The sequence below is a fragment of the Conger conger genome, chromosome 7 (genome assembly GCF_963514075.1).
Source record: "Conger conger chromosome 7, fConCon1.1, whole genome shotgun sequence".
Classification (NCBI taxonomy): Eukaryota; Metazoa; Chordata; class Actinopteri; order Anguilliformes; family Congridae; genus Conger; species Conger conger.
In genome coordinates this window covers 58421896-58437413 of record NC_083766.1, presented here as the reverse complement: position 1 = coordinate 58437413, position 15518 = coordinate 58421896, and the positions used below count along the sequence as shown (strand labels likewise).

Genomic DNA, 15518 nt, shown 5'->3' with positions numbered 1-15518 from the left:
CCATCCACCGTTACTGTTCACCATTTCTGTTCACCATTACCATCCACCGTTACTGTTCACCCTTACTGTTCACCATTACCGTCCACCATTACTGTTCACCATTACCATCCACCGTTACTGTTCACCATTACCATCCACCGTTACTGTTCACCATTACTGTTCACCTTTACCGTCCACCGTTACTGTTCACCATTACCATCCACCGTTACTGTTCACCATTACCATCCACCATTACTGTTCACCATTACCATCCACCGTTACTGTTCACCATTTCTGTTCACCATTACCATCCACCGTTACTGTTCACCATTACTGTTCACCTTTACCGTCCACCGTTACTGTTCACCATTACCATCCACCGTTACTGTTCACCATTACCATCCACCATTACTGTTCAACATTACCATCCACCGTTACTGTTCACCGTTACTGTTCACCATTACCATCCACCGTTACTGTTCACCATTACTGTTCACCTTTACCGTCCACCGTTACTGTTCACCATTACCATCCACCGTTACTGTTCACCATTACTGTTCACCATTACCATCCACCATTACTGTTCACCATTACCATCCACCGTTACTGTTCACCATTACCATCCACCGTTACTGTTCACCATTACCATCCACCGTTACTGTTCACCATTACTGTTCAGTTCTGCTGTTTCACGAATACTGTTCACCATTACCATTCAATAATACTCTTCACCATTACTGTTCACTGATACCATCCACTCATAGCATTTTCATTGGTTGGCTTGCCCTTTTTATTAAATGTGAAAATGGCTTATAAGATCTACACGCTTCGTACTCATGTTAATAAAATAATGTCCTCGCAGATCTATGCACATACACTGTGTTAATGCGGTCCTGTAAGGTGCGCATGCTGTGTGTTAATGCTCACTGTGTGCTCTCTGTTAATCTTACTGTGTGCTGTGTGTTAATCTTACTGTGTGCTCTGTGTTAATGCTCACTGTGTGCTGTGTGTTAATGCTCACTGTGTGCTCTGTGTTAATCTCACTGTGTGCTCTGTGTTGATCTCACTGTGCTCTGTGTTAATCTCACTGTGTGCTCTGTGTTAATCTCACTGTGTGCTGTGTGTTAATCTCACTGTGTGCTCTGTGTTAATCTCTCTGTGTGCTCTGTGTTAATCTCACTGTGTGCTCTGTGTTAATCTCACTGTGTGCTCTGTGTTAATCTCACTGTGTGCTCTGTGTTAATCTCACTGTGTGCTCTGTGTTAATCTCACTGTGTGCTCTGTGTTAATCTCACTGTGTGCTCTGTGTTAATCTCACTGTGTGCTCTGTGTTAATCTCACTGTGTCCTGTTTAGTGGAGGGTGCGTAAGGAGGCCATGATGGGCCTGGCGCAGGTGTACAAGAAGTACTCTCTGCAGGCAGCGGGGGGGAAGGAGGCCAGCCAGCAGATCTCCTGGATCAAAGACAAGCTGCTGCACATCTACTACCAGACCAGCATCGACGACAGGTCGGCCAAACGGCCGCTCTCTAGCGGCTACAAAAATATGCCTATCGTTTTTAAAACGTCTCTTTCGCCCGAGTTTGGGTGGCCAAGGACTGGGAGCGCCCAGTTGAACTCCCCCTGGTGGCGATTTGAGGGAATTTCCCCTGGAGAAACATCCCAATGGCGGACTTGTCGGCACTGTTTCACTTCTCTGCATGTGTTTAAAGTGTGTGTTGACTTGATATGCTAAGAAGGGGAACAAATGCAATTCAAAAAGGGGGGACCACCCTTTCTTTTTGGCCGATGTTGTTTGTTTTTCAGCCTTACAGGCTGTTCGTAGCATGGATCAGTTTTCCCGTGCCCCAGTTTTGTCTGAAAGGACAGTGTAACGACTCGTAAATATTCAAACAACATGGCCGTCACTTGTGAAGGGCCTGAATTTCGCCTGACAGATCGATAGTCCCCGGGAGAGGTCTGGTTCACTACCCGTATGTGACTGTGTGTGCCTGGGCGCTAACATGCTATCGTCAGTTTAACTGCTTTAAACAGTGCAGAGAGTAGGGTGAAATGTTATTTTTAATGTGGAAAAGAAGCTGCCAAACCCCACTGGTCATCATACAGCATGGCATTGTGGGTAATGACGCCTGAATGTGGCCCGTTTCTCCTGAGCGTGGAGGTGTTGGGATTTCTAAGCGCTACAGTAAAACCCACATTTCGCACGTTGACAGGGTTACGGCTCAAGACGAGGTGAGCTGGCACAAGCCTCAGGTCTGTGAGATTAAGGGTGATGAGCTTGGGATGAGCAAAGAGAGATTAGGGGCTGCAAGTCAGAGAGAGAGAGAGAGAAAGAGAGATAGAGAGAGAGACCGTTCATCTGGCACAGACCTGGGCCAAATACGTAATTATTTTGTAATTCTCTGCTTTAACTAATTAGTCTGTAAAAGAGGAACCACCTTTTAACAGGTGACAGAGCACAACTGGTTGTAGTCATGTTTCTATAAGGTCTTCCCTAATGTAACCCTCTACTCTCTCTCTCCCTCTCCGTCTCTCTCTCTCCCTCTCTCTCCCTCCCTCTCTCCCTCTCTCTCCCTCTCCCCCCCTCTCAGGCTGCTAGTAGAGCGTATCTTTGCTCAGTACATGGTGCCTCACAACCTGAACACCACAGACAGGATGAAGTGTCTGTACTACCTGTACGCCACGCTGGACCCCAACGCCGTCAAGTGAGTTCCCATCAGACTCTCCTCCCCTCTCCTCACACACATATACTGACATACATATTCTCATTGTCGCTCTCATCCTCCTCTCTCACCCTCTTTATTTTCTGTTCTTTCACTCTGTCATTCTCTCTATCTCCCTCTCTCCTCCTCTCTCCTCCTCCTCTCTCCCTCCTCCCTCTCTCTCTCTCTCTCTCTCTCTCTCTCTCTCTCAGAGCTCTGAACGAGATGTGGAAGTGCCAGAACATGCTGAGACATCATATGAAGGACCTGCTGGAGCTGGTCAGCCAGCCCAAGGTAAACAGGCCTGGTGCATAGCCTGAGATTTGAGCCTGCAACCTCCTGAGTCGTAAGCGCCGTCTCCCCTCACCGTTGTCCTGCACGTTGTGTGTTTCAGACGGAAGCTTCCAGCAAGGCGGTGTTCTCCAAAGCCATGCTCATCACAAGTAGGTTCAGTCACTCATTACGCTTTCAGATAAACCTTAATCAGTACATTAACCTGTTCTATTAGGTTCTACACTTGTGAATGAAAAGAAAGGACCTGAATGTAAATATTTCAACCATTCTTGGAGAGACGTGTTGTTGTTTTTTTTTTTATAAATGAAGGATTAGTTATTTTTTATTTTTTATTAGTTAGTTTCCCCGAAAGTCTCTGAGCACTCACTGAGCCCCTCTCCTCATGGCATGCGGCTTTGCGCAGGGAACCTTCCGGATCCGGGCAAGGCCCAGGACTTTGTGAAGAAGCTGGCGCAGATCCTGGAGGAGGACGAGCGGGTGCGACAGCAGCTGGACACGCTGGTCAGCCCGGCCTGCTCCTGCAAACAGGCCGAGGACTGCGTGGTGAGGGCCGCCCGTGTGTGATTACAGTACGGTAACGCACGCGTTATATAACACGGCACGGTGTTAAAGTTAATGCTAATGCTAACACTAACGTTTTAGTTAATGCTACTGCTAACACTAATGTTATAGTTAATGCTAATGCTAACACTAACGTTTTAGTTAATGCTAACACTAACGTTTTAGTTAATGCTAATGCTAACACTAACGTTTTAGTTAATGCTAATGCTAACACTAACGTTTTAGCTAATGCTAATGTTATAGTTAATGCTAATGCTAACACTAACGTTTTAGTTAATGCTATTGCTAACACTAATGTTATAGTTAATGCTAACACTAACGTTTTAGTTAATGTTATTGCTAACACTAACGTTATAGTTAATGCTAATGCTAACACTAATGTTATAGTTAATGCTAACGCTAACACTAATGTTATAGTTAATGCTCATGCTAACACTAATGTTATCGCTACTGCTAACTCTAATGTTAATGTTTATGCTAACGCTTTCTAATTGAACCTGTTTTTTCTCTTTACAGAAAGATATCACTAAAAAACTGAGCAGCCCAAAGCAGCCCAGTAACCCTTTCCTGGAGATGATCAAATTCCTGCTGGAGAGAATCGCACCTGTACACATCGACACAGAGTCCATCAGGTACACACACACACACACGCCCTACCACACACACACACATACACACACACACTACTGTTCTCATTGTCAAAATCTCTGTCTCTGTCAATCCCTCTCTCCCTCCCTCTCTCCCTCCCCTCCCACTCTCTCCCTCTCCCTCCCCCCTCCCCTCTCTCCCCTCTCTCCCTCTCTCTCTCTCTCCCTCTCTCTGCAGTGCTCTGATTAAACAGGTGAATAAGTCGATTGACGGGACGGCAGATGATGAGGATGAGGGTGTGCCCACAGACCAGGCCATCAGAGCGGGACTGGAGCTGCTCAAGGTACGACAGTTTACACACTGTTTACACACAGTCTGCACTAATTTACTCACACCTCACACAATTACACACTGTTTACACACAGTCTGCACTCATGTACTCACACAATTACACACTGTTTACACACAGTCTGCACTAATTTACTCACACCTCACACAATTACACACTGTTTGCACGCAGTCTGCACATCATTTACTCACACTTCACATGATTACACACAGTTTACCCATATTTTATGCAGTTTACACAATTAACACTCTCTACACATAATTTACAGTTTACACAATTTCTTACACATGGGAAAGCTTGCTGGCTGAGGTAAGGTAAGTAGTAGCTAGCTCTCACCTGACGAACTCGTCCCCGTGACAGTTACACACCTGTCATTCTCACCTGTGACAGTCACCTGTCGCTCTGCGTCTCCATGGCTCCATGGCTCATTCTCACCTCCCTGTCGCTCTGTGTCTCCATGGCTCATTCTCACCTCCCTGTCGCTCTGTGTCTCCATGGCTCATTCTCACCTCCCTGTCGCTCTGCGTCTCCATGGCTCATTCTCACCTCCCTGTCGCTCTGTGTCTCCATGGCTCATTCTCACCTCCCTGTCGCTCTGCGTCTCCATGGCTCATTCTCACCTCCCTGTCGCTCTGTGTCTCCATGGCTCATTCTCACCTCCCTGTCGCTCTGCGTCTCCATGGCTCATTCTCACCTCCCTGTCGCTCTGTCTCCATGGCTCCGCTCTCCCAGGTGCTGTCCTTCACTCACCCGATGTCCTTCCACTCGGCCGAGACCTTCGAGTCGCTGCTGGGCTGCCTCAAGATGGAGGACGAGAAGGTGGCTGAGGCGGCGCTGCAGATCTTCAAGAACACCGGCCACAAGATGGAGGAGAGCTTCCCACACATCAAATCGTGAGTGTGTGTGTGTGAGTGTGTCTGTCTGTGTCTGTGTGAGTGTGTGTCTGTATGTCTGTGTAACTGTGTGTCTGTCTGTCTGTCTGTCTGTATGTCTGTGTCTGTGAGTGTGTGTGCCTGTATGTCCGCGTGTGTGTGTGTGCCTGTATGTGTGTGTGTGTCAGTGTGTGTATGTGTGTGTCCATATTGGCTGTAGACTGTGCGCTTGTGTGTTTCTGTGTTCATGAAGGCAGTTTGTTCCTGGAAAAATAAAGGGAATATGTACAGAATGTAAGATAATAACAAAAGCAATAACTGCGCCCTCTAGTGTCCTGCTCCCGGTACTGCAGCACAAGGCCAAGAAGGGCCCCCCTCGCCAGGCGAAGTATGCGGTGCACTGCATCCACGCCATGTTCTCCAACAGAGACACGCAGTTCGCCCAGATATTCGAGGTGAGGGCTCTCTCGTCTCTCTGACTGCGCACGCCTGGTTTGCGTCTGAAAATGAAGCCACAGAAAATAAATAAACTGTCCGGGCAGGTAGCGCATGGATGATTTGCTGTTCTGCCTGAGGGAGGTGTCTATAAATCGCGTGAACAATAACAACTTGTCTATTTTACAAGCTGTCGATGCCAGCAAATTTGTATCACTATTTGAAGTTATGTTTAAAGCTAAAGTAGTCAACTACTAATACTACTGTCGCTTTAAAGTAAACCTAAACTTAAAATATACTTAAACTGGGCATTAAACTTAGACAAGAATAGTATATTCACTTTTCATGCGATTTGAAAAATGACCCCCTTAGTCCATGACACCCAGGTCTGCTACATATAGGACCAGTGTCACAGACACAGATTAAGCTTAGTCCTAGACTACTCTTCATTTAGAACTGAATTTAGTCTGGGACTAGGCTTAAATCATTGTCTATGAATCTGGTCAACCATTTACCATTTTCCATTTACCATTTGGTCCGTAGTGTACATTTAGATTTGAATCCCTCTCCCCTCCTCCCCCTTCTCCAGCCTCTTCACAAGGGTCTGGACCCGGCCTGTCCGGAGAAGCTGATCACCCCCTTCACCACGCTGGGGCACCTGGCCCTGCTGGCCCCTGAGCAGTTCGCTGGGCCCCTCAAGTCCCTGGTGGCCAACGTCATCGTCAAGGACCTGCTGATGACCGACCGGGTAGGACCAGGACCGCAGAGCACCACACAACACGGCACAATGCAACACAACACAGCCTGTAGCCTAGTGGCTAAGGTAAGCCTGTAGCCTAGTGGCTAAGGTAAGCCTGTAGCCTAGTGGCTAAGGTAAGCCTGTAGCCTAGTGGCTAAGGTAAGCCTTTAGCCTAGTGGCTAAGGTAAGCCTTTAGCCTAGTGGCTAAGGTAAGCCTTTAGCCTAGTGGCTAAGGTAAGCCTTTAGCCTAGTGGCTTAGGTAAGCCTTTAGCCTAGTGGCTAAGGTAAGCCTGTAGCCTAGTGGCTAAGGTAAGCCTGTAGCCTAGTGGCTAAGGTGTGCCTGCAGCCTAGTGGCTAAGGTAAGTCTGGAGCCTAGTGGCTAAGGTGTGCTTGAAGCCTAGTGGCTAAGGTGTGCCTGCAGCCTAGTGGCTAAGATAAGCCTGTAACCTAGTGGCTTAGGTAAGCCTTTAGCCTTGTGGCTATGTTAAGTCTGGAGCCTAGTGGCTTAGCTGCATGACTGGGACCCGGAAGGTTGCTGTTTAAAGCCCTGGCGTGGCCACACAGCTCTCCAGTGGGGGTTGTCCCCTGCTTAGACAAATGAACTGTAAGTCGCTTTGGATAAAAGCGTCAGCAAAATACGAAATGATTAATTTTATGATTTTACTGTGCATAGCTCAGCAGGCTCTTACATACCACTCTTACTGTATTCTGATTGTGTGAAAGCATCTGAGGACCACAGACGTCCTGGGTGTTTTTATTTTCATGAATGTCGGGAATGCTTTTCAGGTTCCGGGAAAGAAGACGACTAAACTCTGGGTTCCAGATGACGAGGTGTCCCCCGAAACGCTGGCTAAGGTAAGAGACCCCCCCCCCCCCCCCCCCCAAACCTGCCGTCCCAGCGCCGTCATCACTATCCAATCACGTGGGACGAGGCAACATCTAGCTTATGACATCACTATTGCCATTGTCTGAGCAACAAGAATTGTGTAACTGTCTGACAGAATGTACAACAGCCTTGTCATGAATTTAGTTATTAAAAAATAATTTGAATCATTTTTTTGTGTGTGTGTGTGTGTGCGTGTCTCTGTATGTCTGTGTGTGTGTGCGTGTCTGTGTGTCTATGTCTGTGTGTGTGCGCGTGTGTGTCTGTGTGTGTGTCTGCGTGTCTGCGTGTGCGTGTGTGTGTGCAGATCCAGGGCATTAAGCTGATGGTGCGTTGGCTGTTGGGGTTGAAGAATAACCTGAGCAAGTCGGGGAACTCCACCCTGCGGCTGCTGTCGGCCATCTTGAGCAGCGACGGAGACCTGACGGAGCAGGGCAAGATGGGGTACCTGTGCTTCACCTCAGACCACGCCGTCCTTTACCAAAACACTGAACACTGTGAACTGGCATTAACTACTGTTAACATGAATTACCCATGGGGAAATACATAAACACTGCTGCCCAGATTAACTTCTCAGTACAGGAATACCTCGATTTACGAAGGGCTTACATTCCTGAGATACTGTTCGTAAGCCGAAACTTCTTAAAACCAAACAGCATTTCTCATTGATTTAATAGAAATACTTTCCGGGCAGTTATTTAATAATAAAAAATAAATTAAAAAATAATAATTTTCGGCCTATTTTCATTCATTGGTAAACCATCAGAACATCTGCGTGGTTTTTAAAATTAAATTCCATTTAAAAACAGTTTTTACCAAAACATGGCTGCCAACGTTGTGCCTATGGCCAGCAATGTGCATGGATGTCGGCTAATATGAAATGGCAGGCATTTATATAGCGCCTTTATCCAAAGCTGTACAATTGATGCTTCTCCATTCACCCTTTCATACACACACTCACACACCGACGGCGATTGGCTGCCATGCAGGGCCCCGACCAGCTCGTCAGGAGCATTTGGGGGTTAGGTGTCTTGCTCAGGGACACTTCAACACAGCCTGGGCGGGGGATCGAACCGGCAACCCTCCGACTGCCAGACGACTGCTCTTACTGCCTGAGCCAATGAGACGACTGCTCTTACTGCCTGAGCCATGTCTCGCCCTGGGTGTTCCTATCAGCCACCCGTCACTGTACAGAAATGAAATGACTGAAAAGTAGAAATTAAAAAATCTGCCTAGTGAACTAGTTGATCAATACACTGGCAGATTTAATATTCGGTTTGTAAATGAAGTCTACCTCTCTTCCATGCTTAAATGTAGTCTTTTCATATCAAGGTGACTTTCGCTTTTTTGCTAGAGTAACTGTTAAATTGAGTAAATCCCGGAGCTTCGCCCTCCATTTGAGTTTAAACTGGTGATTGTGCTCGAATTAGGCTACTGTAGACGGTAAAGTGAAACCGTCTCATTCCATGTAACGTCCATGTAAAATTGAGCTAAAGTGAACATTCCATTCTTTAAATGCAAAAAATGTCCCTAAAATGTTGTGTTCGTTAATGTGAAAATATGTAAACAGAATGTTAGTTAGGTAACAACTGCATTTGCTAATGCCAATTCATGTAAAGCAATACCTCTGCCAGAATTACACCTGATCAACTCATATCCCACCTGTAGCTATTTCACACCTGTCATCTTTGTACCTATGACAACACCACGCCTGTCACACCAGTTACTTGAGTGTTTGTACACTACCTAGGTACAGTTTACCTGTGTGTAGATGACTGTTGTTCAGTGTAAGGGCTTGCTGTAAACACGTTGTGAGCATTTCTCTCTCTCTCCTTCCCTCTCCCTCTGTCTCTCTTTCTCTCTCCCCCTCCCTCTCTCTCTCTCTCTCTCCCTCCCTCCCTCCCTCTCCCTCTCTCTCCCTCCCTCCCCCTCCCCCTCTCTCTCTCTCCCTCTCTCTCTCTCTCTAACAGGAAGCCGGACATGTCTCGCCTGCGCCTGGCAGCAGGAAGTGCTCTCCTGAAGCTGGCCCAGGAGCCCTGTTACCATGACATCATCACCCTGGAGCAGTACCAGACCTGCGCCCTGGTCATCAACGTACGAGAGATTATCCCCTTTACTGCCCCACAACACACTTATCTGTACCAGACCTGCACCCTGGTCATCAACGTACGAGAGATTATCCCCTTTACCTTTACTGTCCCACAGCGCACATATCTGTACCAGTCCTGGGCAATGTACGGTCGGTCATGGTCCTCACAAGTATATAAAAACTTGTTTGCGTGTGTGTGTGTGTGCGTGTGTGCGTGTGTGCGTGTGTGCGTGTGTGCGTGTGTGCGTGTGTGCGTGTGTGCGTGTGTGCGTGTGTGCGTGTGTGCGTGTGTGCGTGAGTGCGTGTGTGTGTGCGTGCGTGCGTGCGTGCGTGCGTGTGTGCGTGTGTGCGTGCGTGCGTGTGTGCGTGCGTGCGTGTGTGTGTGCGTGCGTGCGTGCGTGCGTGCGTGCGTGTGCGTGTGCGTGTATAATGTGCGTGTCTCTCTCTCAGGACGAGTGTTACCAGGTGCGGCAGGGCTTTGCTCAGAAGCTGAATCAGGGTCTGTGGGGACTGAAGCTTCCTCTGGAGTACCTGGCGGTGTTCGCTCTGTGTGCTAAAGACCCTGTTAAAGAGCGCCGTGCTCACGCCCGGCAGAGCCTCGCCAAGAACGTCAACATCCGCCGCGAGTACCTGCGCCAGCACTCCGCCGTCAGCGGTGAGAGCGCGTGATGTCACTTCCTCTGCACACACACCCCGTTAGACTCGCCCGTGATGTCACTTCCTCTGCATGCATACCCCGTTAGACACGCCCGTGATGTCACTTCCTCTGCATGCATACCCCGTTAGACACGCCCGTGATGTCACTTCCTCTGCATGCATACCCCGTTAGACACGCCCGTGATGTCACTTCCTCTGCATACATACCCCGTTAGACACGCCCGTGATGTCACTTCCTCTCCACGCATACCCCGTTAGACACGCCCATGACGTCACTTCCCCTGCACACATACCCTGTTAGACACGCCCGTGATGTCACTTCCTCTACACACATACCCTGTTAGACACGCCCGTGATGTCACTTCCTCTACACACATACCCTGTTAGACACGCCCGTGATGTCACTTCCTCTACACACATACCCTGTTAGACACGCCTGTGATGTCACTTCCTCTGCATACATACCCCGTTAGACAAGCCAGTGATGTCACTTCCTCTGCATACATACCCCATTAGACACGCCCGTGATGTCACTTCCTCTGCACGCATACCCCGTTAGACACGCCTGTGATGTCACTTCCTCTGCACGCATACCCCGTTAGACACGCCTGTGATGTCACTTCCTCTGCACACATACCTTGTTACACATGCCCGTGATGTCACTTCCTGTGCACACACACACACGCCTTGTTTTCAATAAAGTTGTGCTGATAATTAAACTTGCCCGCAGCTGAATTCCTGCCCTTTCTCCGCGTCTCCGTGTTTCAGAGAAGCTGTTCTCCCTCCTGCCGGAGTACGTGGTTCCCTACGCCATCCACCTGCTGGCCCACGACCCCGACTACGTCAAGGTGCAGGACGTGGAGCAGCTGACCGACATCAAAGAGTGAGTCAGCACCTTGTGACTGTTGTTCACCGAACTCGGGTGGATGTGTTCACGTGCTCTTACGCTGTGAGCGTGAGACTCTAACTGACTGGTAAATCAGTGCAGATCAAGTGTAAGTGAGACCACCCCAGTGCCCCTCCTCCACCTCACCTCCTCTCCTCCTCTCTTCACCTCCTCTCCTCCTCTCCTCCTCACCTCCTCCTCCTCACCTCCTCTCCTCCTCACCTCCTCCTCCTGTCCTCACCTCCTCTCCTCCTCCTCACCTCCTCCTCCTCTCTTCACCTCCTCTCCTCCTCCTCTCTCTCTGATCTGCAGGTCTCTCTGGCTCATCCTGGAAATCGTCATGGCCAAGAACGAGAACAACAGCCACGCCTTCATCAGGAAGATGGTGGAGAACGTGAAGCAGACGCGAGACGCCCAGGCCCCTGGGGACCCCAAAACTAACGAGGTACGGGCCCCAGTCTCAGCCTCTCATCAATCTATGCACTTTAATAAAATATTAACATCAAACTATGCATTTTAATAAGGTATTGAAGGTGCATATTACTAAGTTAGTAATATATTCATAGTGTGCAATTATTTCTATAATTTATTTTATTCACAGTGCAGAAGTATTTGGACAGTGCTTTGGCACATTGGATTTGAAATCAGTGAGTGTGAGGTTAAAGTAGAGACTGTTGACTTTAATTTGAAGGTATTTGCATCCATATCGTGTGAACCACGTAAGAGTTTCAGCTAGGGTTTTTTGTGATATATTTTTTTGTGATTTTGTATTTATTAACAACAGTAGCTCTGTCCAAATACTTACGGAGTACACTGTATGTACTTCAGTTTAAAGAGCGCATGGCATACGTGCTTCATATTGAGAAGGAATATGAAATATATGTCAGTGAAATGAAACATGCGGTGTGCTGTGTAAAGCGTAGCGTGACGGGACGCCCTCTTCTCTCAGAAACTCTACACGGTCTGTGACATCGCCATGAACCTGGTGGTCACCAAGAGTGTCACCTACAGCCTGGAGTCCCCCAAAGACCCCGTCCTGCCCGCCCGCTTCTTCACCCAGCCCGACAAGGTGTGTGAGTGTGTGTGAGTGTGTGTGAGTGTGTGTGAGTGTGTGTGAGTGTGTGTGAGTGTGTGTGTCTGTGTGAGTGTGTGTGTCTGTGTGAGTGTGTGTGTGTGAGTGTGTGTGTCTGTGTGTGTCTGTGTGTGTCTGCGCGTGTGTCTGCGCATGTGTCTGCGCATGTGTCTGCGCGTGTGTCTGCACGTGTGCGTCTGTGTGAGTGTGTCTGTTTGTGTGTGTGTGCGTGTGTGCCTGCGTCCATGTTTGTGTGTGTGCGTGCATGTGTGCGTCAGGAGCAATTGGGGGTGAGGTGTCTTGCTCAGGGACTGCCAGACGACTCTTACCTCCTGAGCCAATGTGGCCCCCCAAATTCACCCCCAGTATCACCATGAGTGTAATGTCTACCTGCCAGGTAAAGAGAAAATATGGAGAAAATGCTTTCAATAGTGGCATGGGCCCCCTCCAGGACTAGAGCGGTGTAAAGGTTATGTCAGTGATTCTCATAAGACATGGAAACACATCAGCCCAGGTAGATTGAAGGTGAGACGGTGAGGTGATGGCCTTCTCTTGTTAAAAAAACTTTTTCTTTTTTTGCAGAGTTTCAACAACACAAAAAACTACCTGCCCCCGGAAATGAAATCCCTATTCGTCCCTGGAAAGGTGAGAGGAAATAGGAGGCGGAATTTCAGAAAGTGGGCCCCTGTCAATGAAAAGTAACACACTTACTGCGTATTTGGTATGAAAGCTTTATCATTGATTTGAAGGGAACTGGACTTGATTGCTAGTACTCTGTACAGCGATAGATTAGGCAGTAAACACCATACAGATTCATAAAGAAGAGGGGAGTCACTAATATTAATTATGTACATCATGTAATACAACTGGGCGGCACGGATGGTGCAGTGGGTAGCACTGCCGCCTCACAGCAAGGAGGTCCTGGGTTCGAATCCCCGTCGGCCGGGGCCTCTCTGTGCGGAGTTTGCATGTTCTCCCCGTGTCTGCGTGGGTTTCCTCCGGGTACTCCGGTTTCCTCCCACAGTCCAAAGACATGCACGTTAGGCTGATTGGAGAGTCTAAATTGCCCGTAGGTATGAGTGTGTGAGTGAATGGTGTGTGTGCCCTGCGATAGACTGGCGACCTGTCCAGGGTGTATTCCTGCCTTTCGCCCAATGTATGCTGGGATAGGCTCCAGCCCCCCTGCGACCCTGATCAGGATAAGCGGGTTCAGATAATGGATGGATGGATGGATGTAATACAACTGTTCTGCAATTTCCCATCTTAAATATTAGTGACTCCTGTCTGCCACAGAGACTAGATTTGCTGTAAGTTAATCCACATTAACACGGAAACGCTGGGGGTTTTCAAGACCAGGCTTGGTGTGGTGTTAGATACTATCTCGCTTTTAGGGACAGTTTAGCGATGGTGCAGTTTTAGGAATGGCCTGTTCTCATCAGTATGTTTCGTAACACGCCCCGTGTGCCTCTCTCTCCAGCCGAAGTCGTCGAACGTCCTGGGGGCGGTGAACAAGCCCCTCTCCTCGGCGGGGAAGCAGCAGCAGCAGGCCAGGCTGTCCCGCATAGAGACCGCCAGCAACGCCAGCGGCAGCTCCAACCCCGACTCCCCCGGGCGCAGCAAGGGCAGGTGGGTCCCACAGCCACAGCCAGACTCTACCTGCTGTTCCGGACATGACACTGTAAACATACAACCATAACCAGACTCTACCTGCTGTTACGGACATGACACTGTAAACATACAACTATAACCAGACTCTACCTGCTGTTACGGACATGACACTGTAAACATACAACCATAACCAGACTCTACCTGCTGTTACGGACATGACACTGTAAACATACAACTATAACCAGACTCTACCTGCTGTTACGGACATGACACTGTAAACATACAACCATAACCAGACTCTACCTGCTGTTACGGACATGACACTGTAAACATACAACCATAACCAGACTCTACCTGCTGTTACAGACATGACACTAAACATACAACCATAACCAGACTTTACCTGCTGTTACAGACGTGACACTGTAAACATACAACCATAACCAGACTTTACCTGCTGTTACAGACGTGACACTGTAAACATACAACCAGAGCCACAGACTCTGTCTGCTGTTACGGACACTGTAAACATACAACCAGAGCCACTGGCTACCTGCTGTTTCGGACATGACACTGTAAACAAACAACCAGAACCACAGACTCTACCTGCTGTTACAGACATGACACTGTAAACAAACAACCAGTGCCACTGGCTACCTGCTGTTACAGACATGACACTGTAAACATACAACCACAGCCAGACTCTACCTGCTGTTACTGATGTGACACTAAACATACAACCACAGCCACAGACTCAAAATGCTGTTACGGACGTGACACTCTAAACATACAACCAGAGCCACTGGCTACCTGCTGTTACGGACATGACACTGTAAACATACAACTAGAGCCACATACTCTGTCTGCTGTTATGGACATGACACTGTAAACATACAACCAGAGCCACTGGCTACCTGCTGTTTCGGACATGACACTGTAAACAAACAACCAGAGCCACAGACTACCTGCTGTTACCGACATGACACTGTAAACAAACAACCAGAGCCACTGGCTACCTGCTGTTACGGACATGACATTGTAAACAAACAACCAGAGCCACTGGCTACCTGCTGTTACGGACATGACACTAATCAAACAACCAGAGACACTGGCTGTCTGCTGTTATGGACGTGACACTGTAAACATACAACCAGAGCCACAGACTCGAAATTCTGTTACGGACGTGACACGCTAAACATACAACCAGAGCCACTGGCTACCTGCTGTTACGGACATGACACTGTAAACATACAACCAGAGCAACAGACTCTACCTGCTCTTATGGACATGACACTGCAAACATACAACCAGTCACAGACGCTACCTGCTCTTACGGACGTGTCACTGTAAACATACAACCAGAGCCACTGGCTACCTGCTGTTATGGACATGACACTGTAAACATACAACCAGAGCCAAAGACTGTCTGCTGTTACGGACATGACACTGCAAAAATCACATCTGTTACAGAGTGTCTGTTACAGATGTGACACTACCGACACATTGAAAGTCAGGCGTTAAAAAGGCATTTAAATGTTTCAGCAGCTTGCTTCTTAACAGACAGCCCAGTGATACTTTATGTCCTGGATTCAACCATTTATCCTTAACTTACATGTGCAAGTATTAGTTTCTCTGTTCTTATTGGTGATCAGTGAACTGGCCAAACTGTGACTGAATAAAACACTCAGATTTACTCGGAGTGAAGGTTGAGGGCAGATGTTGATATAATCTCTTGCTCTCTCCTCTCCTCTCACGGTGACGTCAGACACACACTCTCTCTGTCCTTCTCCCCGTGTGCGGTGTGGA

At 48.3% G+C, this 15518-nt stretch overlaps 1 protein-coding gene across 3 annotated transcripts in view; it reads left to right on the top strand.

Moving 5' to 3' along the window:
- The window catches only part of LOC133132453 (sister chromatid cohesion protein PDS5 homolog B-like), a 32656-nt gene that overhangs the window by 12296 nt on the left and 4842 nt on the right, over nucleotides 1-15518 (top strand). For 2 of the 3 annotated variants that reach the window (XM_061247905.1, XM_061247906.1), the window contains exons 12-30: nucleotides 1335-1486; nucleotides 2569-2682; nucleotides 2892-2973; nucleotides 3074-3122; nucleotides 3377-3516; nucleotides 4051-4166; nucleotides 4360-4465; nucleotides 5204-5364; nucleotides 5675-5798; nucleotides 6368-6526; nucleotides 7304-7372; nucleotides 7708-7844; nucleotides 9371-9566; nucleotides 9940-10144; nucleotides 10915-11029; nucleotides 11345-11477; nucleotides 11982-12101; nucleotides 12687-12749; nucleotides 13582-13730. In XM_061247905.1, coding sequence (XP_061103889.1) covers nucleotides 1335-1486; nucleotides 2569-2682; nucleotides 2892-2973; nucleotides 3074-3122; nucleotides 3377-3516; nucleotides 4051-4166; nucleotides 4360-4465; nucleotides 5204-5364; nucleotides 5675-5798; nucleotides 6368-6526; nucleotides 7304-7372; nucleotides 7708-7844; nucleotides 9371-9566; nucleotides 9940-10144; nucleotides 10915-11029; nucleotides 11345-11477; nucleotides 11982-12101; nucleotides 12687-12749; nucleotides 13582-13730 — 2390 coding nt within the window. The remainder of the gene's footprint in view (nucleotides 1-1334; nucleotides 1487-2568; nucleotides 2683-2891; nucleotides 2974-3073; nucleotides 3123-3376; nucleotides 3517-4050; nucleotides 4167-4359; nucleotides 4466-5203; nucleotides 5365-5674; nucleotides 5799-6367; nucleotides 6527-7303; nucleotides 7373-7707; nucleotides 7845-9370; nucleotides 9567-9939; nucleotides 10145-10914; nucleotides 11030-11344; nucleotides 11478-11981; nucleotides 12102-12686; nucleotides 12750-13581; nucleotides 13731-15518) is intronic. The other variant, XM_061247907.1, reaches the window with a different exon arrangement.